Source organism: Lampetra fluviatilis, chromosome 34, assembly GCF_964198595.1.
Source record: "Lampetra fluviatilis chromosome 34, kcLamFluv1.1, whole genome shotgun sequence".
NCBI lineage: Eukaryota > Metazoa > Chordata > Hyperoartia > Petromyzontiformes > Petromyzontidae > Lampetra > Lampetra fluviatilis.
Window position 1 is genome coordinate 10,721,496 of NC_136308.1, and position 25,176 is coordinate 10,746,671.

Sequence of the window (25,176 nt, forward strand, 5' to 3'; positions counted from 1 at the left end):
GAATAGATCGGGTAACCTTAGTCGCAATGCCTTGCCAACTTCGAGCAGCATGAATCTCTCCGTATCGATGGGGAGGGAAGGTAGCCAGCCCCAATATCATCCATAATATAAGTTGTTTGGGTTAGATCGCGTAAATATATAAATGTGTCGTTAAAACCCGCCACCACCCGACACAGCTAACTAGTAAGGGTTGTCACGTAAACAGAATGTGGCCAATTCGTCACGAGTACAGCACTAACCGGTATGTTGGAGAGCCAAGCCACAACATTTACAATCCGAGTACAACGTTTCGCCAGTAATTACAACTAGCTTCATCAGGCGACAGCCAGATTTGTGGAGAAGTCTAACTGTTTTGTTCCTTATATAGAGGCGTAGATGTGGTGACCACCCTTATACGCTCTTGTGCCAAGTGGCGGGGGGGGGGGTGTTACTTGGCGCAAGAGCGCAGATGTGTGGTCACCACATCTACGCCTCTATATAAGTGTAATAAAGGTCGTGGAAGCGACTTCTGGAATCCGGTCTTTATTTGTCTTTCGTTCACAACACTCCTATCTTACTCCTTCACGCTGCTGACAGACAGCGTGAGAGGGAGAGAGAGAGACACGCGCGGCCACGTGGCAGCCTGGACCCCGCTCCAGCGTGGCCTCACCCTCCGTTCGTTCAAGATCTGACCACGTGTTGTCTGTCTCTACTCCTTTTAATATCCGGGTCATGTGGTACCTTTCCACCAATCCTGGTTAACCTCTGTAAAATCTTCTAGACTCCATTGTAAGTTCCCAGGACCGCGCCCCTGACTCGTCCCCCCATTGGCTGTGGCTAAAGCCAGCAGAACCAATCCTCTACTTACAGATGTCACCTTCCCATTACGTCAGGGCCATGCCCCTAGACTTCCCCCCATTGGCTATGGGCCAGGACCGGTAGAGCCAATCATCGTAACGAGGTGTGATCCATCAGCAACCCGGATATATCCTCACATTACATAAGGAACAAAACAATTAGGCTTCTCCACAAATCTGGCTGTCGCCTGATCAAGCTAGTTCTAATTACTGGCGAAACGTCATACTCAGATTGTAAATGGTGTGGCTTTGCTCTCCCAACACACCGGTGTGATGTACTAGTGATGAATTGGCATGTTCTGTTTACGTGACAACCTTTACTAGTTGGCTGTGTCGGGTGGTGGTGGTTTTAACGACATATGTTTTTATTTACGCGATCTAACCCAAAAAACCGCTATTATGGATGATATTGGTTGCAAAAGCCTACTTGTTAAAGCCCCAATCTTGCCTTCGCGACGGCAGGGAGCAGCATATTTTGCCAAGAATGTGCCCATTGCGTGCGAGCACACAGCCGCGATGCGAGGCATCCACGGGACAGCGTGACGCGGTGAGACTTGGCGTGGCGCGGTGAGAATTGGCGTGGTGCAGGGTGGTGGGCATTGGCGTGGCGCGGTGAGACTTGGTGTGGCGTGGTGAGACTTGGCGTGGCGCGGTGAGAATTGGCGTGGCGTGGGGTGGTGGGGCATTGGCGTGGCGCGGTGAGACTTGGCGTGGCGCGGTGAGACTTGGCGTGGCGCGGTGAGACTTGGCGTGGCGCGGGGTGGTGAGGCATTGGCGTGGCGCTGTGAGACGTGGCGTAGCGCGGTGAGACTTGGCGTAGCGCGGTAAGGCTTGGTGCGGGGCGGTGAAGCCTGGCGTGTGCCGGTGGGGGTGCTGCCAGGTGGTGTACTTCACGGCCACCTTCCCCTTCGCCATGCTGATCGTGCTGCTGGTGCGTGGGGTCACTCTACCCGGCGCTGCTGACGGCATCGCCTTTTACCTCTACCCGGACCTCACGCGGCTCACCGACCCACAGGTACCCGCTCTGGTCTCTTCATCTAACGCCTTACACTCGTTGAGCCCGAGGCCCGAAAACGCCCGGCGGCCATCAACAAACAGCACTCAACGTCACATTGAGAGCAGTGGCGTGGGGAAGCGGTGCCAAAGAGAAGCGTCCGGTGGCCTGCAGTCTGGCGACTGAACGCCGCGTGGTCTCCCTCAGTGCTTGGCACCACTGCGATGAGAACGCGGGTCCGTGACACCTTCACCTGCATGCGCTCGGCACTCCCGTGGCTTCTCGTGCGATGTCACAGGCAGAGACAGCGAGCACTTTCCTGCCCGCAGGGGCATTGAGGGAGGTGCTCATCAGCTAATGCACCGCCCCTGAGCCAGTGGTGGGAAATTCTACGTGAATATGCCGGGGCCGAGCCTGTGGCACGCTACTCATTACTACGACCCCAGAGGAATGATGGCGCTGTGCCTACCCTCAACCAGGATTTGAACTCGCATCCTTCGAGGCCACCTGACAGGACCGCTCCTTAGCCATGTGCTCGTCTGCTAATCTACACGAGGCAGGGCTGAGATTCAGTTGAACGCAGCACTAGCCACGCCCTCATGCTCACACACACACACACACACCTGTGTGCCTCCCTGAACCCTGAACTTCGTGCCCAGGTGTGGATCGACGCAGGGACACAGATCTTCTTTTCCTACGCCATCTGCATAGGCGCCATGACATCCCTGGGCAGCTATAACCACTACAAGTACAACTGCTACAGGTAAGCGGCATATGGAATGTTCCCTCCTCCCTCGATGCAAGCCTCGTGGGAGAATGCCGGTGCTGAATGGGCCGCGTGAGTGGCGCTTTGGTTGTTCTTTCGAACGTCGTATCTCTCTCTCTCACACATACGGCCAGCTCTGTCGTGCACTTCGAGTGAGGTTGGGTGGATGAAGCGGTGCCTCGTAGCGAGACGGAATTGTTGCGTGCTGCCGTGGCGTGAGTCGCGGGAGCGATGCTGCGACAGGGTTCATCGGAGGGGGGGGGGCATGGTTGCGTGACAGCACCGTCAGGTTTGTTCATTTATTTTTTTCGAGCGAATGCTTTGCACAGCGAGGGCACTGGGCACGCAAGGGGTAAATGAATAAGTAACGCACACGCATGTCGATGTTTATTGTCAGCGCGACGTAGCCACAGCACCATGCGACGGCCTTCTGCTCCAGCACGTGCAGGGCAACGACTACAACCAGTACCGCCCTGACGGACTTCAGAGCTGGAGACGATGTCTGTGCGCCACGGTTTCTTGGCACCCGCATTCACACAGCGGGGCTGACGCGTAGTAGGAGTAGTCGTACGATGCCACGTCGATGTTCGGAAGCGGCACACACAAACACACACCCTATCCCACGTCACACTGCGAGCGGTTCAACGGAACCCAACTGGCGCCTAGGGAGGTCGAAGCGAGTGGGCAATCCGGACAGACAGGTCCTTATTAGGCAACGTCCACGCCTCTCCATGACTAGCCCCAGGCAGTGCGGGTTATCCCGCAAACTCGGAGTCTTTGGGCTGTGGTGGTGCTGGGCGAGCTTGCGATCATCTTCGGTCGGTCACAGGACGGGCTCAGCGCATTCCTTGCCCCAGCCTAGTCCGTCTCTTCCCCATCGCAGCCCACAACCACATCCACAGAGGGGGCTGCTTCGTTCGTCCAGCGTGGGCTGCTGTTGCTCATTCAGAGGCTCGAGTTAAAGGGGAGCCGGCGAGCCGGCGGGCGTTTCGCCTTCGCGTCTGCAGCTCCGCGCGCTGTCGAGTGCACTCGCCTCCCCGATCCGCATTCGCCAAGTCCTTTCCACTAATTAATGTGCCATCTAAACACCTGGTTGTTTCATAACCTGGTTGTTTCTCTACATCGGTGCTTGTGTGCCTTGCGAGGTGCAATATTCTTGCTTTTTATTTTATTTTGTTTTCATTTCTGTTCTGTCTTATACAGCCGTTGTCAGATGCAGTTTTGCATGAGCAACGCCATATACGCATCGTTATTAGTATTAACTCCACGCACACCCGTGTGATAAAGCGCTTTCTAAATAAAGGAATCATATTTTTGGCAACGCCGCTGCTGCTGCTGCTTCTGCTTCTTTGCCAACGGTGCATAAATAACGAAACTCAACACATTCGTCAATAACACCGTGGCCTTAAAAATAAAAATAACAAACATATAACTGGGTAAGGCTCACTGAACTGTGTTGCTCTCTTTCAGAAGCGACCTGGTCACAAATGGTAGGTCAACGAAGTGGCTTATCACGTGGAAATTTATAGCAGCCAAGTATTCAAAACGCATGTTTCTAAATGTGGAGGGAAAAACCGGAGGACACGGGAGAGACACCGCAAACTCCAAATATACAGCAGCAGGCGTCAGGGTCGGGAACGAACACACGACCTCCTGTATACCAGGCGAGGTAGTTAACATCTCTCCACCATAGCACGTTTCGGGCAATGACTCTTATCCAGAGCCCATAGAGAGACCAGAGCGATTGAGCGAATAAGAGATGGAGGCTTCCCTATTCTATCTATTGGACATTTGTTTTGCCAGTATTAAAATTATATATGTAAAAAAATAAGAATTGGTTTTACCCTTTCTGGCAATACCACAGGAGTTGTGTTAAGATGTTCAAACACCAAATGGACACACACCTGTTTCATAGCATTATCAAGTCTGCATTGACCACCCATGCTTGTGGTCAAACATGTAAACAAAAATGTTCTGATAAATATACGCAGCCTTTGAAACTGATTGGCCTACGTACGTGTAATAAAGGACTCGATCCTGGGTCTGTCTCCGTTGTCCTTTATTCGGGTTCTTACACTTTTCCCACACGGCCCTCGCTCAGAGCTCTCCCCTTGGCAGCTCCATAGCTGCCCTCGCTCCCGTAGCCTCCACACCTCTGCAGCTCCGCTGCAGATCCCCTGTGCAGTCCTCCGGCTGCCCTCACTGCAGCTCCACCGCTGCCCTCACTGCAGCTCCACCGCTGCCGTCGTTTCCCCGCGCTTGGTCACCGCTGGCCGACGGTGCCAAGTCTTACTCTCGTGTGTGTGTGGCGATCTCGCCACTCCTCGACCTCCGCCCTGCGTGGCCTCACTCTAACTCTATCTCCCACACTCTCCCGTCTCTTCCGGTATCTCTCCCTTAAGACCTCACCCCTCTCTCACACGTGACCTAACTCCTCCCCCCCATGACGTCATATCCGCGAAGCCGTTTACGCCCGCATTACACCACCCTCCCCCGTAGAGAAAATCCAGCCGACCTCGGCTGAACAATAACGAGACAAGTAATGCGAGCGAACACAACCATCACACATTCAAGGACAACGAAGCATACAATAAATATAACAACAACAACAAAACACAACAGTAGAATTCAATGAAATGGAAGGGACTTTGAGCACGTTCGGGTCGCCGGTCTGTCCCGGACGGGCGGCGGCCCTCCTGCAGACCGGGAACGTGACGGGGTTTTAGGAGCGACAGGATGAAGTCCTCCTGTCACTATTGGAGGCCCGTCAACGTCCCGGTCCCGTGTCCCTGAAGGCCCAGCGTCTGCGACGGGGTCGGAAGGGCGGCGGGGCTCGGAGTCCCCGCAGCCGTGGTAGGCACACCCCGAGCAGAGTCTCCTGTCTCCAGCAATGTCACGGCCGGCTTGTCTGTAAAAGGCACGACAGGCGCTCTTGCAAGGTCAACAGGCACAGGCAAGGATGAGTCGGCAGCCACAGACCCCGGCAAGGCAACATCGGGAGATGACGCATCGTCTCGAGGGGCCACATATGGTTTCAAGCGCGACGTGTGAACGAACCAACGCCGAGATTCAAACCGAACACGTGCAGACTGTGGGTTGGGAACTTCGATGAGGCGGACCGGCCCTTGCCATGGTTTGTGTAATTTAGGAGAGGTACCTGGCCGCACCTGCGGGCAATGGAGCCAGGCCATGTCCCCCACCTTCCAGGGGCACTCCCCCTTCGAGCGTCGAGCACACCGCTCGTTCCGGGCCTGGGCTTTGGCAGTAGCCATGCGGGCCCCCTCCCGTGCCTCAGTAACCCGGCGAACGGTATCCCGAATGTAATCAGGAAGAGGCTTAGCAGGTCCCCTCACTCCAATTCCCAACTGCACATCCATTGGCGGCACGTTCTCGCGATCGTACATAAGGAAAAACGGTGAATATCCTGTAGCCGCATGCAGCGTCATTCGGTATGCCGAAAGTACCCCAGGGATATGCAAATCCCAATCCGATTGTTTTTCACTCACGGTGTGACACAACATGGCGGACAATGTCCGATTTAGCCGTTCGACCATACCATCCGTTTGTGGATGGTAGGGAGATGTCCGTATCTTTTTAGTTCCAAGAGCCGCGCACACCTCCCCCAACAATTTAGAAGAAAAATTACGGCCTTGGTCTGTGAGGAGCCTCTCCGGCGCCCCCTTGTCCATAACGTACCCGAATAGAAAGGCGTCTGTGATAGACGCCGCTGACTGGTCAGGCAAAGGCCAGGCCATCGGCCAGCGGGAGAGGTACTCCACCCCAACTAGCAAGTATTTATTTCCCTTAGCGGATGGTGGGAAGGGTCCCAAAATGTCCAACGCCACCAATTCGTTAACTCTAGACACCTGAATAGACTGTATGGGCGGCACATATGGTTGTTTAGGTGGTTTTCGCCGGGCACAATCGGGACACGCGCGAACGTGACCGACGACATCCGTTGTCATGCCGTGCCAAAAATAGTCTCACTGCAGCGTCAATAGGGTCTTCTGCACCCCCAGATGTAAAAGCGTGTCCCCATGCAGAGTCCTAATCAACTCGTACCGCAAGGATGCCGGTACAACCAGACGCCAGCGTTCCTGTAACCCTTCCCTCCACATCAGCAGACCATCGCGGAGAGCGGTTTCTGGCAGTCCCCCACTCTTCTTCGCAGTCCGATTCCGTAACGAGACCAATGAACCATCCAACATTTGTTCCCGAATCCACACAGCCCTTGGAAGATTCAGAATCCCATCAGCCGGTCCCGGCTGCTTTGGAGCTTCAGGCATGTCGACCGCCAACGCAACAGGCTGAGGGGGTTGCTGAATTGGCGCACATCTATGCGTCCCCGACGCGCACGCGCAAGGGGATCGCTGCGGCAACCTAGAAAGCGCGTCCGCATTCACGTGACGCACACCCTTCCAATGGTGAATTTGGAAGGAAAATTCTTGCAGCGTGTCCAACCACCGCGTCAACTGGCCGGATGGTTGGTCCATCTTAAGAGCATACTGCAAGGCCGCATGATCCGTGCGAACAATAAACGAACGACCATAGAGATACGGTCGAAATTGGCGGAGAAAGAAAACAATAGCCAAAAGTTCCCTGCGTGTGACGCAGTAGCGAGTTTCTACGGGAGACAAAACCCGGCTACCATACGCCACCACGCGTTCCACACCACCTTTTGATTGAGACAACACGGCCCCAATGCCCGTGTCACTCGCATCTGTATCCAGAATGAAGGGGTGATCGAAATCAGGATAATCTAACGTCGGTGCCATAGCCAGTCGATCGCGCAGGCCCTGAAACGCCGCCTCTTCCGGTGGTCCCCAAGCAAATTTCCTTCCTTTACCCGTAAGGAGGTGCAAGGGCCTCGCGATCGTCGCGAAATCCAGAACAAACCTCCGATAGTATGAGGCAAACCCCAAAAAGCGACGTACATGCCCCACCGTGGCCGGGGTTGGCCAGTCACTGACGCATGCTGTCTTGTCCGGATCCGTGGCCACCCCGTCCGCACTTACGATATGCCCCAAATAGCGCACGGACCGTTGCAGTAGGTGACATTTCTTAGGCTTAAATTTCAAATTTGCGGAACGCATCCTGGCGAACACCGCCTCCAACCGCAGTAAATGCTCATCAAATGTGCGGCTGAAGACGATAATATCATCTAAATATATCAGACATGTCTCCCACTGCAACCCCGTTAACACCAACTCCATCAACCTTTGAAATGTAGCAAGGGCAGCATCCAGCCCCATCGGAAGACAATTAAATTGGAATAACCCCTGCGGCGTACGGAAAGCAGTCTTCTCCCGCGAGGGCTCGTCAAGGGGAAGCTGCCAGAATCCGAAGAGAGATCTAGCGTTGAAAAGAACTTCGCCCCCGACAAGGCATCGAGGGAGTCGTCCATACGCGGCAGGGGGTACGCATCTGCCACAGACACTTTATTCAATTTCCGAAAGTCGACACAAAATCGCAATTTGCCATCCTTTTTTTTAACCAAAACAACAGGCGCGCCCCATGGGCTGTTAGATGGAGATATTATGTCCGCAGCCAACATGTCATCCACTGCCCCTCGAACCTGATCTCGCTCTGCCGGACTCATCCGATGCGAGTTCAACCGAATAGGGGCAGCGTCCCCTGTGTCAATATGATGGTAAAGCAACGAGGTGCGTCCCAAGTCCAAATCGTCAGAGCTAAACACATCAGAATAACTCAACAATAATTTACGAAGCGCACAACGTTGTTCACCGGAAAGGGAAGAATTTTCCCCACACAATTCGGCGATCCAGCGATCATCAGCGGCACCAGGACCTGAAACACCACCAACCACGACCTGGCTGCCCAGATGATCTTGTGCCGTAAACGCCGTAGTGGCATGTGCCACAACCGTACCAGCCGGCACACACACATTTTAGGTACTTGCATTAAGCACCTGCAGAAACGGCTGCTGGTCAGGCCGGATAATAGTTTGCGCCCCAACGAGCGCCGTTCCGCCCGTTATAGTGGCGGACGGCGACAGCAAAATCCCAATTGCACCCTGACGACCAGGTACAGGCTTCCGATATCGCAAGGGGATAAGCATCTGTGAGCCAGGTGGAATATCAACAGATACCTCGGACAGCGCCTGCACCTGAGCGACCGGGGCAGGTCGCCCCCAGGGCGACGGTAGAAATGTAATTTTTCGCCCACCCGGTAATTCAATGCAGTTTTGATTAATTCGAATTAGAATGGGCATCTTGGCCAGGAAGTCAGTTCCCAACAAGCAAGGAACCGCGAGGGACCTCGAAATTAACACAATTCCCGAGGCCGACACACCCCCGATAGATATTGTAGCGTCCACCTGGCCCACAATGCCCATGCTACTCCCGTTGGCAGCGACGCAGGAATCGTAAACCGGACGCACGGCCTCAGGTGGGATGTTCAACAAATGGAAAATGACATCCGATATAATGGTCGCGGACGCCCTTGAATCCACTAACACACGTACGTCCACCCCTTGTATAGAACCAGGTACAGTGGACGAACCAGTAGCGGCCGCGACGACCCGCCGTGCCAATTTACGCCACTGCGTTACTGAGCGACGTGGCCCAGTCGATGGCCTCCCCCCATTATTAACAACACCGGGATCGCACGACAACGGTGATGAGTGAGGTGTCAAGCCTTGCCGGGTGTCTGGTACGCACCGACTTGCCTGTCCTGGAGGATCCTTCCGTGGCACGTCCGCTGACAAGGCCTCCTGCTGGGGCGGACCCGGGACGTGGGCCCAGCAGTTCCTGGCGTAATGGCCTTTACGGCCGCAGCGGAAGCAGTCGATGTTGTTGCGCCGCGCCGCAGGCACCCCGTCCCGACGCTCCCGTGGCGGTGGCGCAGATCGCGGCCCCGGCGTACTGCGGGCCGACCACTGAGCAGAGGCGGCTGTCAGCTCCTGCGGGCCCCCCCCCGTCAGGAACGTACACCGCCTTCTTGGGATCCCATCCCGCGGCACCTCCATCGACGATGGGCCCCCCCGTCCACGCCGTGACTTGCTTCCAACGGCGCAGGTTGAACTGGGCATCAAGACATTTAGCGGCCGCCCGGGACGTAAGCTTTTCGTGGCCACACACCGGCATAGGAATCCCCAAATCCTGGGACAGCTCGAGCATCTTACCCAAGATGAGAGGTTCGAGCAGGTCAGGCTCCGTCTCCGGGTATGCAGCCATGGCCAACTCCAATACCGCACTCCTGTATGCCACCGGCGACTCCTCGGGTGCTCGCTGACGTTGAACAAACCGGCGATGAGCATCATCCGGTGGCTCATATGCATCTGCAATCTCGTCGAAAACTCCTCTCAATGTTTTCTTCTTCTCGGCCTTTATGGAGCAGAAGAATCTCACCGACTCGTCATCGAGAAGAGTGGTAAAACCTCCAATACCTCAGCGTCTGTCCACCTTGCTGAGCGTACCGCCGCCAGAAATCTGCAGGCGAAAGCACTCCAATCGCCGCCCATGGAGAATTCTTTGACGGTCGTGAGATGACGACTGCGACTCCTTGTTGCACCGTCCTCAGCCGATGACTCACCAGGCGGCATATTCAAAATGGCGTCGCATCGCAACGTGTTCAAGATGGCGGCCTCTCGCCATGGAGAGCGCAAGATGGCGGCTTCCCGCCGTTCTTCTCCTGCCACGCCCAAGATGGCGTCTTCTTGCCGCGTGGCCAATGGCGCCGACAGCGAAGGCAAGGCAGCGACCTGCGGACCTCCATCGGCTCTCTCCAACGCCGTCCTCGAAGTGACGAGCTCGCACAATTGCGCGAGCACGATTTTCAGTGTCTCCAGCTGCGCCGCCATCTGCCTCCATCGCCAATCCGCGTCCTCTGGTGCAGACAGGTCCACCGACGTGGCGACATCTTGGACTCCCGGACCCGCACTTGTTCCCGCACGGATCTCCTCCTCCATCGCAGGCAGGTCGACCGCCCGAGGAAGGTCGTCGTCGTCGGATGATGTAGCGGATGATGGCGCAGGAATATTCTTTCTTCTGAGCTGTTTTGACATGCCGTTTCACTTCTGACACCAGTGTAATAAAGGACTCGATCCTGGGTCTGTCTCCGTTGTCCTTTATTCGGGTTCTTACACTTTTCCCACACAGCCCTCGCTCAGAGCTCTCCCCTTGGCAGCTCCATAGCTGCCCTCGCTCCCGTAGCCTCCACACCTCTGCAGCTCCGCTGCAGATCCCCTGTGCAGTCCTCCGGCTGCCCTCACTGCAGCTCCACCGCTGCCCTCACTGCAGCTCCACCGCTGCCGTCGTTTCCCCGCGCTTGGTCACCGCTGGCCGACGGTGCCAAGTCTTACTCTCGTGTGTGTGTGGCGATCTCGCCACTCCTCGACCTCCGCCCTGCGTGGCCTCACTCTAACTCTATCTCCCAAACTCTCCCGTCTCTTCCGGTATCTCTCCCTTAAGACCTCACCCCTCTCTCACACGTGACCTAACTCCTCCCCCCCATGACGTCATATCCGCGAAGCCGTTTACGCCCGCATTACATACGTATGAAAGGTTGAACTTCTTCTGCACCGTAGCCAACCGTGCTAATTGGAGGTGCGGGGGAAGCACAACCAACTAAACACAACAAACGAGACAACCTCCTTTAAGGCCTTCCCTCTGATAAAAAAAAGTCTGAAGTGGCCGTAACAACGGGTAGCCACGATTGGCTTCCGAGGAGGAGATGCACCGTACGCGAAAGTTGTGTGCACACTTATCCGAGAACGGCTGACACATTGCGTCCGTGTCGCAGTTTGGCGTTTGTGTCTTTTTTGGAACGAGCTGTTTGAAGCGCCTAATTATCGACGCATCCTCTCGCGTAGATTCGACGACGGGGGGTTAAATGACAAGGCACGAAAGGGATGCTCCTGATGCGTTGTTCACAGCGCACTTCAGGCTGCCGACAAAGCTCAACGTTTTTATTGGTGGCCGTTAATGCATTGCAGAGGCCGAGCTGGTAAGATGACCCAGCGAGCTTAACGCGGGTGTCACGCAGAGGGTTCGTGTCTTTGTGATGCGGCAGGGTTTAATTGGTGGTGGCGGGGGTGGGGTGTGGGGGGGGGTCTCTGGGGCAGACACGGGGCGGTGTGGGGCGAGCGTCGTCTGCTTGGGTCGTATTGGAGCGGGCCCACGTGGTCGGGTACACGGGAGGACCTGCTGACGCCAGCTGAGTGAACGTTATCCCCCCCTCACTCCACTGGTGTCTGGGTGGCATTGAGATCGGCGGCCTCTTTGTGGAAGGGGACTCAGGAAAGGATGCTACCTGGCAGTCACTGGCAGCCGACTTGCACGAGCAGTGGGCGAAGAGGAGACGCGGTTGATCACAGCACTGAGGAGGGCGTTCGGTGCCTAGAAACACCTCGGTGAGCTGTCACAGGTGGCGGCTCTGCTGCTCTCCCTCGTGTATGAACCCGTGGGCATGTGTATCAAGGTGCACCCAGGATGGCATTATAGGCGAGGTCACTGCCCCTTCATGAGAAGTGTTGGTTGGGGTTGTGTTGGTGGTGGTGGTGTGTGGACAGGACACGGCCTCAAATGATTACCCTGGTGCGGTGTGTAAAATAATCGCCACTGGGGAGACAAAGGCGGTCGGGCGTGGTGCGGGCCACCCCACCCCTTCGTGTATTGTCCGGGCCGTCAGAGGCGCTCGCCAACAGCACTTTCCCCAACAGTCTGTTCCAGGCTATACGGGGACAGAGGGTCCTTTGTCTTTGTGAACAGCACCGTCCTCAACAGCGCCTGTGGCGGCTATCAAGAGGATATCTGTGTCTGTGTGTGCCCGTGTGTGTCTGTGTGTGTGCCCGTGTGTGTGCCCGTGTGTGTGCACGGTAGGGACTGCCTCATTCTGGGCTGCCTCAACAGCGGCACGAGCTTCATCTCCGGCTTCGCCATCTTTTCGGTGCTGGGCTTCATGGCGCAGGAGCAAGGCCTCCCCATCGCAGACGTGGCTGAGTCAGGTGCCGACACGGCCACACGGCACGCACGGCCAAAGTGGCACACGGCCAGATTCACTTGTAATCGCGTAATTACAAATGTGTCGTTAACCCCTCCACCACCCGACACAGCCAATTACAGGGACTCCTCTGCTTACGAAGATTCAACTGACGAATTTTCAGAGATACGAACGAACCTGTCCCCATGTCCAGTTGCTGTTTGGGCTGAGAGTCGTAAGTTCAACTGCTACGCAATAGATGGCAGTGATGGCATCTACATCTGTAGAACATGAAGAACCAGTGGCATCTACATCTGCAGAACGTGAAGAACCAGTGGCATTTACATCTGCAGAACGTGAAGAACCAGTGGCATCTACATCTGCAGAACGTGAAGAACCAGTGGCATCTACATCTGTAGAACATGAAGAACCAGTGGCATCTGCATCTATGGGAGATTATACAACTTTTAAAGCCATTACAACACGTTTAGAATCGACAGGAGTAAAGTTGAACTTACGAACAAATCGACTTACGAACAGACCTCTGAAACCTAACTCGTTCAGAAGGAGAGGAGTCCCTGTATAGTAACGTCTGTCACAGAAACACAAAACGTGCCTATTAGTGTTTTACTTCAACACACGAGCTGCGTGTTGGGAGCGTAAACCCGCAGCGTTTACAATCTGAGTACCATGACGTTTCCGCTGGTGGTTTATGACGACCGCCTACATGGGGCGACTTGTCAGAATCATGTAGCGGTTGCTGGGCTGCAGTTCCATGCTGACGGCTTGTAAACGACCACGATGATGACGACGACGACAATGACGACGACAACGACGGTGGGTCTGGCGGTGCTGACGTCGATGGCGCTTGCGCTCTTTCTCTCGTGTGCGCAGGCCCCGGGCTGGCGTTCATCGCCTACCCAAAGGCTGTCTCCATGATGCCTTTCCCCACCTTCTGGGCCGTGCTCTTTTTCGTGATGCTCATCCTCCTCGGCCTCGATAGCCAGGTCAGAGTCCCGGTCACGGGGTTCACCGTGCGGCTCCAACGGCACAATTGTGGGGGGGGGGGGGGGGTGTCTCCGATTACTTCGTTCGGTGCTTTACATAGCGTGTTTAGAAATGTGCCGTTTGTCTTCTGCACGCGTTCACGTGGGGGGCTGGGCTAACGCGTAGCCGTGCGTTCCCGTGTAGTTTGTCGAGGTTGAGGGCCAGGTGACGTCACTGGTCGACCTCAATCCGGCGTTCCTCCGCCGGGGCCATCGCCGGGAAATATTCATCGCCCTCATCTGCTTTGCCAGCTTCCTGCTTGGCCTGCCAATGGTCACAGAGGTGAAGGCGCCGGGGGTTTTATAATATCGTTTTGTTGTTGTTGTTGGGTGAGATGGCGTAAATATGAATGTGTTGTTAAACCCGCCACCACCCGACACAGCCAATTAGTAAGGTTTGTCACGTACACAGAATATGCCAATTTGTTACTAGTACAGCACACCGGTGTGTTGGAGAGCCAAGCCACAACATTTACAATCTGAGTACTTTGGCGTTCACTTGACACTGCACACCCGCTTGCTGCGCACGACCACGGCGTTTCATTGAAGGCGGCACGCCGGGCGCGGTTCTACTCTGACACGCGTCCTTGCTGCCCTCGTCCTAGGGGGGCATGTACGTGTTCCAGCTCTTCGATTACTATGCGGCGAGCGGCGTGTGTCTGCTCTGGGTGGCCTTCTTCGAATGTGCAGCTGTGGCCTGGGTCTACGGTGCGGCTGCCCTCACGCATCATCACGCACTACACACACCACCACGACCCACACGCACAAACACGCACCACACACACTACACGCACCGCATGCTCCACCACGCACCACTACGACCCACACGCACAAACACGCACCACACACACTACACGGACCGCATGCACCACACACACCACCACGACCCACACGCACAAACACGCACCACACACACTGCACGGACCGCATACACCACACACACCACCACGACCCACACGCACCACACACACCGCATGCACCACCACGCACCACACACACAACACACAAACAACACGCACTGCATGCACCACCACGTACCACACACACAAGACGCACCCACACACACAACACGCACCGCATGCACCACCACGCACCACACATACAACACGAACCACACACACAACACGTACTGCATGCGCCATACACACCACCACGTACCAGACGCACCACACACACAACACGCACCACACACACGAGACGCGAGTGCGTTGGCACACGCGCCACGCCTGCGTGGCACTGAACACACCAAGACGGAGCGTGCGGGGTTAAGGATACCCACCCAGCACACGACGGTACCTCTAAACACATCACCAAAGTAGTTAGAAGTATATATTTTTTTACCAGGTAAGGCCCATTGAGCTATGTAGCTCTTTTTCAGATGCGACGTGGCCACAAATGATATCTCAACAAAGTGTCTTATCACGTGGACATTTTTAGCAGCCAAATACTCTGAACGTGTGTTTTTACATGTGGAGGGAAAACCGCAGGACCCGGAGAAATATCCACGCGACCACAGGAAGAGAGACAGCGGCAATTCCCAAAACAATTGACAACAGGCGGGCAGGGATGGGATCGAACCTACGACCTCCTGTATATCAGGCGAGGTAGTTAACATCTCCTAGCGACGGGGAGAAGGAGACGCAGACTGCACATATACAGTAGCAGGCATTGTCAGGGTCGGGATCGAACCCACGACCTTCTGTATACCAGGAGAGGTAGTTAACATCTCCTAGCCACGGCGAGAGAGAGACGCAGACTGCACATATACAGTAGCAGGCATTGTCAGGGTCGGGAATGAACCCACGACCTCCTGTATACCAGGCGAGGTAGTTAACATCTCCTAGCCAACCGTGGCGATATATCGATGGGCAAATGTGCTTGAAATCAACAGCGCAAGAGCGACAGTTTCCCAGAACTCGTTGGGAGACGCTTCTTCGCATCAATGGAGCAATGCAGTGCCTCTCCATCGTCGTGATAATGGCAGCCCCCCCCCCCTGTCCCCCAACCCCAAACACACAACGAAGGAGGGTTACTCAGGCTGCACGCAACGCGTGGAGAAAACAACCCAAACCACTCGTCCAACCTTGAGTCAACGCGGCGCTCATAAGGCATTCGAACCAAGTTGTGCATTGGTGTGTGTCTTGCGTGAGTAAGCCATCTGCTTCACATTATGTATCGGTGCAGTTTGTGTTGGTAAGGCAAGTGTTTCACATTGTGTAATGTCTTAGGTAAGGCATTCGTTCCACGTGGTCTATCAGTGTGGTTTATGTAAGGCACGTCGCGTTTAACATTGCGTATGAGTGTAACGTCACTGCCAAATTTGTAATATTATCTGCAGACTACACAATATGGGATTACACGCAGCAGCAGCATCGCCCCTCCGGCCACGGCCGGATCACGGTTCTTGTAGGCCCGAGGCACTTCTGTTTCGTCGGCCTTCAGCGATAACTTATCAACAGTTGGGACTGCTGCTGCTGCTGCCCCGTGTCACTAGTGCCGCCGCTGTCACTCCGCTTGTCTCACGCGGTACTTCGTCCAGCCGCTGGGCAGATGTCGTTACTCCTGATGCGTTCATTGTTCAGCCTGTGCCCTCAACCGATGGGAGCGCGCTGTGTGCCGCAGATAGGCTGATTTAATTTCAAACACTGTGCCCATCCTTGCTATATATGAATACATTTATTCAAGAATATATCTTGGTTACAATTTTTTCAAATCATGCAAAAAAAAAACACGGTCAAATTTAGTTTTCGTTTGCCCTCGGCACTGTGCCTATTGGATAATAGGGCCCTGCGCCCGGTGACACCACTGCAGACCGTGCCTGTGCCACACAGCAGCGCCTTTGCGGCGACAGCACCCGCGCTCGCTATGAAAACAGCGCAAATGTGAAGCGTGTCATTCATCCCGAATTGCACGCGCGCGCGTTCATGCGTCGTGGACTCAAGTCGCCTCGGGTCCGCGCGTGCGTCTGCGCGTTGCGCGCAGGTGCCGACCGCTTCTACGACGTGGTGGAGGACATGATCGGGTACCGGCCGAACCCGTGGATGCGGATCAGCTGGTCCGTCATCACGCCCATCCTGTGCGTGGTGAGGTTCCCGCACGCTCGCTCGCTCGCGGGGCCCCAGCGCCTCGTGTAGCATGTCCACGAGCGCCTCCCGGGAACTCCGCAGGCGAATCGCAAACATTCGTGAAAGTCGGCAGCCAAAACATTGGCGACGCCATCTCCTGGCTTGCCCAGGGTATGGCAATTCAGCGAGGAAGTTCATATCCACCGGTGTTGTATCTCTTTGCGATTGATTGTTACCCCTCCTCCTTACACGAGTGCCCAGTGCCGAGCGGCGACTTCGCCGATCCAGACGCAACGGCCGCGCGGATCTCTGTGCGCCTGAAATGAGTACCTGGTGCGGTGTGTAAACATCGCCACTGGGGATACAAAGGCGGTCGGGCGTGGTGCTGGCCACCCACCCCCTCGTGTACCGTTCCGGCCTTCATAGGTGCTCGCTAACAGCACTTACCCCAACAGTCTGTTACGGCTATACGTGGGGATCTTTGTGTGCGTGTGTGTGCCTGTGTGCGCATGTGTGTGCGCGTCTGTGTGCGTGTGTGTGCGCGCCTGTGTGTGTGTGCATGTGTGTGCGTGCCTGTGTACGTGCGTCTGTGTGTGTGCGTGCCTGTGTGTGGGTAAGCGGTAGTGTAGCAGCTAGCGCGCTGAACCCGGTGTCCCTGGTTCGATTCCTGCTCACGACTAACACCGGTGACGATTATCCGAACCGGTCCTGGGCATCCGCTAGGTCGACTCAGACTCAAATGAGTTTCTGGTACGGTGTGCAAACATCGCCACTGGGGAGACAAAGCCGGCTGGGCGTGGTGTCGGCCCCGCTAACAGCACTTGCTCCGACAGTCTGTTAAAGGCTGTACGTGGGATCTTTGTATTTGCGTGTGTGTGTGTGCGCACTTGCCCCGACAGTCTGTTAAAGGCTACACACGGGGTACTCTTCGTCCTTGCGCGCACGTGTGTAGGCTTGCTTCGTGTTCTCGCTGGTGAAGTACACCCCGCTCACCTACAACAAGACGTACCTGTACCCCGACTGGGCTCAGGGCTTAGGCTGGGCCATGGCCCTCTCGTCGATGCTCTGCATCCCGGGGTTCTTCATTGTGCAGGTCCTGCTGTCCGAGGGCCCGCTCGTAAAGGTCAGAGGGGGCGCACGCTCCGACCCGTCGTGCCGACCGTGGCGCACGCGCGCAAACGATAACATGCTGTTGATTCTCTCTTCAGCACACCGGTGGGCTAAAGAAGTGAATTATTTTGTCCTTTGAAAAACGTGATACATTTTTACTGTTTGGCCGTGTCGGGTGGTGGAGGGTTACGACACATTTATAAATAACGCGATCTGACCCAAAAAGCTATATTATGAATAATATTGGTCTACGTGTTAAATTAAACGATAAACGCGCTGCGCCACGATTTCCATCTTCACGGAATGGTCCAATCGCGTCGCTTTGATGATTCATTCCCCCCCCCCCCCCCCCCCTTGTTGGTAATGGAGGCATTAGCTGCGTGTGTACGTACACACCATCAGCTGTGCCATGTGTACCCACACGTCATGACCCGTTCCATGTTTACCTGCACATCCTGACCTGTGCTATGTGTATCCAGACACCATGACCCGTGCCGTGTGGTACCAGTGACGTGCGGTGAGGTCAATGGCTGGGGAGGCACTGGCTAGTGTCAGAGCCAGATTCACACACTGAGGGGGGCGTGGTCTCACGGAGGGGGCGTGGCCTCACTAAGGGGGCGTGTCCTCACTGATGGGAGCGTGTTAAACACGCCCCCCTCAATGAGGCAGATGTGATGGCTGCCTCCCCTGGTGCATTTTCATTGCAGTTTCATGACGAGACCAGCGAGCCTAAATATCTTTATACACATACGTGAAATAAGCTACCTAGAGTATGGAAGGCGAGGACATGAAATGAGGGGGTCTACAAACATTACATTGGTGACATACTCAGATAGTAACAGGCACGCGCTTATTGCCCGCGCTCCATCCAGTTAATGAGGGGTTGCGCAATCAGAGGGGAGGCTGAGCTCGTCGCTGCCGCACCTCTCGTCTCTTCCTGTATTTGCAGCGGAGCTCCGCAAATTTGGCGATTTTGACGATAAAAATGATTGGAAGCGTACAGAAAGAACATTTATAACACAGATCAGTGGATAAAAAAAAACCTTAAAATTTATTTTATTATTCTTTCTTTTTTATTTTTCGTAACAGCTATTTTCATTGGAGTATGACAGGTGCTCTGCCTCCCCTGCCTCCCCTGACCGCACGTCCCTGGTGTGTACCCGCATATCATGGGCCTGTAAACTCGCACCGTATGCATGACGGATGTGCATATGCCGTTCTCTCTCTCTCTATCTCTGTCCGTCATCACGCTGATCTCGGTGTTACGAATGCGCTGTTCACAGCGGATTAAGCTGCTGATGGTGGCGCGCGTGGAGAAGCGAGGGGGCGATCCCGGAGCGGAGGAGGAGGCGCTCTGTGGGAGCCTGGGACCGCTGAGCAGCCCAGACTCCATGCTTCAGGACAAGGCGGGCATCATGCTCACCGCCCTCTGACCCGCGTCTCTCCCAGGGCGCCGGAACACACGCGGTCGTGTGAGAGACCCTGGGTGGTGATGTGAAGCAGAGGAGGAGGCAATCTCGAGTTGTATCCACTCCACACCAACACAAATTCCCAGATGAATATACAGAATAAGAATATGAATATACAGTCATTCCACATCAATTCTCATATCCCCTTTGACCACTAAACCCTCCACTCACTTAATCTCCACTCCCATAACTCACTCTCCTCTACCATCACTCACTCTTCACTCCCATCACTCACTCTCCACTACCATCACTCACTCTCCACTCCCATCACTCACTCTCCACTACCATCACTCACTCTCCTCCACCATCACTCACTCTCCACTACCATCACTCACTCTCCTCCACCATCACTCACTCTCCTCCACCATCACTCACTCTCCTCCACCATCACTCACTCTCCACTACCATCACTCACTCTCCACTCCCATCACTCAATGTCCACTCCCATCACTTACTCTCCACTCCCATCACTCACACTCCCCACTACCATCACTCACTCTCCTCTACCATCACTCACTCTCCACTACCATCACTCACTCTCCACTCCCATCACTCACTCTCCACTATCATCACTTACTCTCCACTCCCATCACTCACTCTCCACTCCCATCACTCACTCTCCACTACCATCACTCACTCTCCACTAACAGCACTCACTCTCCACTATCATCACTCACTCTCCACTCCCATCACTCACTCTCCTCCACCATCACTTACTCTCCTCCACCATCACTCACTCTCCACTACCATCACTTACTCTCCACTCCCATCACTCACTCTCCACTCCCATCAATCACTCTCCTCCACCATCACTTACTGTCCTCTACCATCACTTACTCTCCACTACCATCACTTACTCTCCACTACCATCACTCACTCTCCACTACCATCACTCACTCTCCACTACCATCACTTACTCTCCACTACCATCACTTACTCTCACTACCATCACTTACTCTCCTCCACCATCCCTCACTCTCCACTACCATCACTCACTCTCCTCTACCATCACTTACTCTCCACTACCATCACTCACTCTCCTCCACCATCACTCACTCTCCACTACCATCACTCACTCTCCTCCACCATCACTCACTCTCCACTACCATCACTCACTCTCCTCTACCATCACTCACTCTCCACTACCATCACTCACTCTCCTCTACCATCACTCACTCTCCACTCCCATCACTTACTCTCCTGTACCATCACTTACTCTCCTCCACCATCACTCACTCTCCTCCACCATCACTCACTCTCCTCCACCATCACTCACTCTCCCATCACTAAACACCCAACTCGCTTCACTCGCCTTCCGCCCATATCCTTCTCTCACAAATGACACTTCTCTGGTATTTGCAGCCCAGTTGGTAACTTCATGAAGGGTATCATTCACATCTCGATCACCATATTTGACCAAAACGTCGTCATCAAAATTGAGCGACTTTGCCCTTCCAATTGGCCGTTCCGGTCCTCCACAGATTGCCTCAAGGCCGTTGTCCAGTTGAGGTCGCATGGCAGCCCGGCCCCTCACGTAGCCCTCGCAGATGCGAACCAGCTGGAGGTTTGTGCAGTGATTGGAATCTTCGCAGTCCCCCTCCCCCCCCAGTATGACCCACGTTGACCTTTCCAACCCTTGGAGAGGCACCGAGCCTGTGGAGGAGGAGGGTTGACTTCGGGTTTGCTCCGGAAGAAATGCATTCGCGTCTTTCCCGGCGTCACCTTCGTCGGAGAGACGATCGCACGCGCATCTTAATGAAATGCCCTGCAATGCAATGGTTTACGAAGTGACATTTCTTACTTATATATGTTTAGCGTTACAACCAATGCTTCATTTTATATTAAAAAAAATAACGGCAAAAATAGACGTAATAATCTTACTAAAATAGACAGTTGCAGATGCAACAACAATAACAGCAATGTAACGACAGCAGTAATAATAACAAAAGCAGTAGGAACTTATGATAAACAGTTATAATACCTGCTGCACCTGAATATCCTGTATTTGTTGGACCACTTGGGACATGTGGAATGAAAGTGCTGCACAGTACACTTAGAAAACTGCACAATTAAGGCAGTGACCCACTTTCTATACCACCCTACTTGTATAAAACCACAATCCCCGCGTGACCTATCGACTATCAGGTGGCATTAGAGCAGTGGCGAGGTCTAACCCCCTGTAGCCCAGAGGCATACAGCGTTTGTGTGTGTGCAGTGTGCACCTAGCGTGGCATATGTGTTGTGGTGGTGGTGATGTCACCATTACTTAGTGGCAAGATTGGCGGCTGTTGTTGTCAAACAATGTTATTCCAGCCAAAGATGTTACAGAATCGTTGTCTGCCCCTCCGGGCTACGCGAAAGCTTCCCCCCTGCGATTCCGTCCACGGGAAGCGTGAGATCGCCAGGTCCTCACTGCCCCACTCTTAGCCGTGCCCGCTCTCTGTTGTTCGTCGGCAATGGCCGGGCTTTTGGAATCTGCAGCTGAAACTGGAAACCCACGGGAATCTGCCGGCTCCCAAGCTGAGCCCGACTGCGTTCACCCCGAGACCGGACCCCGCAAATCCACAATGACGCGCCTGGCCCGCGGCTTTTACTGCTCCAGCGTCTGCGGTTGGGTGACGACATTCGGCCGAGAGAAAAGGGCTTGAAAAGGAAGTGGGCCATCTCCGTCAAATATCTGACAAATCTTCGCTTTCAATCGAGATTTAGAATGATACCCTGACCCTTAACCTTCGCCCACCAGGTTCACTGTCACGTCACCACACATGCAGGGCGACTTGCTCTGTGGACGTTACGCGGGTTATTTGCCACTGCTGCTGCTGCAGTGGTGCACAGGCGGCAACTAGCAACACCACAACTCTACACGTTGGTCAATAACACCGTGGCCTATAAGGGACAAAATATATATAATCGGGGACGTCCCAGGCAATGGTTCCTATTCATAGAGGCAACGATATATGCGCGCGAATGGCGATTTGCTAATTGTGTGCTGTGAAGAAGGACCGCTGCTCGAAACGTCGCCTATCATTTCCTTTCAAGGGCGCTGTGTTAATGACAGACCGACAGAGGATGCCCCGTTTTCTCTGATTGGTCCCTTGAGGGACGCTCGACTTCTTCGCCCTGCGGGCACCGCACACGAGACCATTTCCATTCGCACAATGTCTATAAGCGCCACCGGAGGTGCTGGTAAAACCTGGGCCCACGATGCTGCCAGCCTCCACGGCGTGCGTAAGTTTGTCCCAGAAGACTGACGGGGCGGCCGGTTGATTGGATCCTGTGCCATCCCACCACGACTCTCGCTCTCTGCTCCTCTCTCTCCACACTCTTCTCTCTCTTCTGTACCTGGTGTCCAAACCCCAGGAGGGGCTCCATCACTGGGCTAGCGGTCTCGGTGAGGTCATGGGATCAGCGGTCGGAAAGCAATGTTCTATAAACGTACCTTCGGGAAAAGTGTTGGTTCGTTAAGTTGGCCTATATTTTGTTATTGTTGATAATTAACCGGTATTCTTTGTGGCATTTTAACCGTTTAGTTTTTACACAAACACAGTTTGGTTTTTGATTGAGGATGACTGCTGGGAGCTCGCAGTGAATTGTCCATGGTTTCCGAGGGCTATGGGCCTAGTGTGTGGGGTGACTTGGACCCACTTGTAAAGCTTTTGGGACTCGCAGAACTCGGATGGAACCAGCGTGGCCAGGATCTGGCATTAAATGTCCTGTGGAAATGAGGCAGGAGCTTGCAGGCCCCCAAGTCTCCAGACCCATGCCCACCGTGAGCTGGCGCTGCAACCCTCCCAGCCCAAGTCTCACATTCCACTGTGTGTAGCCGCTACTGTAGGTGAGGTCTGTAGATGACTGCGTGCATTTCTTTAGCAGTGTTATATTTGTCTAGGTGTTTCAAATTAAAAAAAAAAGTATTTTATGTGGCAGGTATGTCATTACATAATATGCAAAATGCATACATATTACCTTCATGTTTATATCGTTAGCTTCAGATACAAACAGAAAATCAACCAACAAAACCTTTAGTGACAAGGTACGGGTGCACTCCAGACCGGTCATTGAGCGACAACGCATGGGTAGCAGTGGAGCAAAACCACAGCCCAGATCCACACCTTGAAGGTCCCGCTGAATACCACACACACACGGCTCTGCATCAAAGGCATTCACATACTACTTTGTAACCCATCGATTCGACGTGACATCTACAGTTGCTGTAGAATGCGAATTTTGTCACTCACCAAGGTGGCTCCGAATCATCACCGTCCACCATCACCATCGTGAACTCGACTCCCCTAGTCACGGCTGCAGCGTTCGCTGCCCCTTCAGCGTCTTGAAAACTTCCAAACTGTGAAGCCTTCCGTCCAACTCAAGTTGCAGAGAAGCCTCGCGTGGCGTGTCCCTGTCGGTGGTTTTGTTGCACGACCCCCACGTGCTTTAAGTGGGATGCGTGCTAAGTCGTCTCGCAGGGTGTCCCATGTGTCCTGGTGTCGTGCCTGTTGGCGAGTGTGTGGGGCGCGTCGTTTATGATGGTGTCGTGTGCGAAATGTGTGTGGCCTGGCTTTGTCACGGGGCGTGTGTGACCTGTGGATGGGGTGCACTTTAGTGGTTTTAATGGGGGTATGATGGGGATTGGTTATGTGTGAGCTCACGTGTACCGTAGTTATGGCTACCTGAGATGTAATCCACACCAATTGCACTTTGTCCTGGCGTGCTCCTCGATAGACTTTGCACATCGCTGCAGTTGAGCTGCAGCTTCATGTCGGCGTGGGTGTTAAGCAGCGTGGATACGAGAAATGCAAATGAGCCAAAAGAAGAAAAAAAACACATTAGACATTCTGGGGACACAAAAAAAACTATTCAATCAATGACAATGCATTTATAAAAGAAACAAATATTTTACTATGATATTTTCTTAATTTAAATAAAATGTCAATTCTAAATTCACGTTGATTTCAAAACCGTTTGTGCGTGGACTTTCTTCTGCGCGAGGCAACCGGGTTTGCTGTGAGCCAACTCAAGGCCCCGGAAGGTGGAGAAGGTCGATCCCCATTAGACTCTTTCCCTCCATCCCTCGTTTTTTGTTGGTTTGCTTTTGTGCCCCTTTTTTAAATCGAAGATATCACACGGGTTTCCCGTGAAACATGAATCCCATTGTGTGCGACTGTGTTCATAGACATCAGCAAGAAAATTGCAACCTCTAAAACCCATTACCAGATCCCCTGCATTCGTCACATTACACAAATCACACTCGGTAGTCCCACGTGTCAAGAAATATGCGACACCTCCGTCGACTGAGCGTACCGAAATTCCAGCCAAATTCTGGTAGAAACCAGGGCCTTCAAGATGCGACAGTGGCTGGATAGGCCACTTCTTAAATTGCGCATTTTCTGGCCATATAGATAGCCAGTTTGGCATTGTTCATCTTTGGTACCCTCGTTCCCCCTATATCCATAAACAAGAATCCCTCCCTCCTTCTCCGCCTCCTTCACTTCCCCCGTGTCACCTCGAAATCAGATCTGATGTCGGCAGCGGCGTCCTCATCCATCCCCACCCCTGTTTCCGGCCACCTGGAGGAATTGTCTCTGTTGCTTTTGCATAACATCTCCAGGCGAGGTGCCACTTCCTGCGGGTAAGTTCATGAGTGGCAACCATGCGCCCGGGCGTCAGTGGCCGGACGTGCGTTGTCCAGCACTGGTGGAAGAGACGGAGATGGTCGGTGGATGGCACGAATGTTGTGAAACGTTTAACACATAGTAGACTTTCGCGACCAATATCATCCATAACGTTAAACACATGGTAGGCTTTCACGACCAATATCATCCGTAATGTTTAACACGTAGGCTTTCACGACCAATATCATCCGTAATGTTTAACACGTAGGCTTTCACGACCAATATCATCCATAATAGAGGTTTTTTGAGTTAGATCGCGTAAATATATGAATGTGT

The 25,176-nt window shown here is 53.9% G+C and overlaps 1 protein-coding gene across 5 annotated transcripts in view; it reads left to right on the forward strand.

Moving 5' to 3' along the window:
- The window catches only part of LOC144944384 (sodium- and chloride-dependent taurine transporter-like), a 44,436-nt gene extending 20,268 nt beyond the window's left edge, over positions 1-24,168 (forward strand). For 2 of the 5 annotated variants that reach the window (XM_078872501.1, XM_078872504.1), the window contains exons 5-10: positions 1,717-1,851; positions 2,490-2,593; positions 12,439-12,563; positions 13,433-13,545; positions 13,730-13,867; positions 14,190-15,056. In XM_078872501.1, the coding sequence (XP_078728627.1) occupies positions 1,717-1,851; positions 2,490-2,593; positions 12,439-12,563; positions 13,433-13,545; positions 13,730-13,867; positions 14,190-14,903 (1,329 nt within the window). In that variant the 3' untranslated portion in view covers positions 14,904-15,056. Of the gene's footprint in view, positions 1-1,716; positions 1,852-2,489; positions 2,594-12,438; positions 12,564-13,432; positions 13,546-13,729; positions 13,868-14,189; positions 15,057-16,566; positions 16,668-17,601; positions 17,773-19,042 lie in introns of those variants that run through there. The other 3 variants (XR_013639576.1, XR_013639577.1, XM_078872502.1) reach the window with 3 other exon arrangements.
- Positions 24,169-25,176: the final 1,008 nt, after the last annotated feature.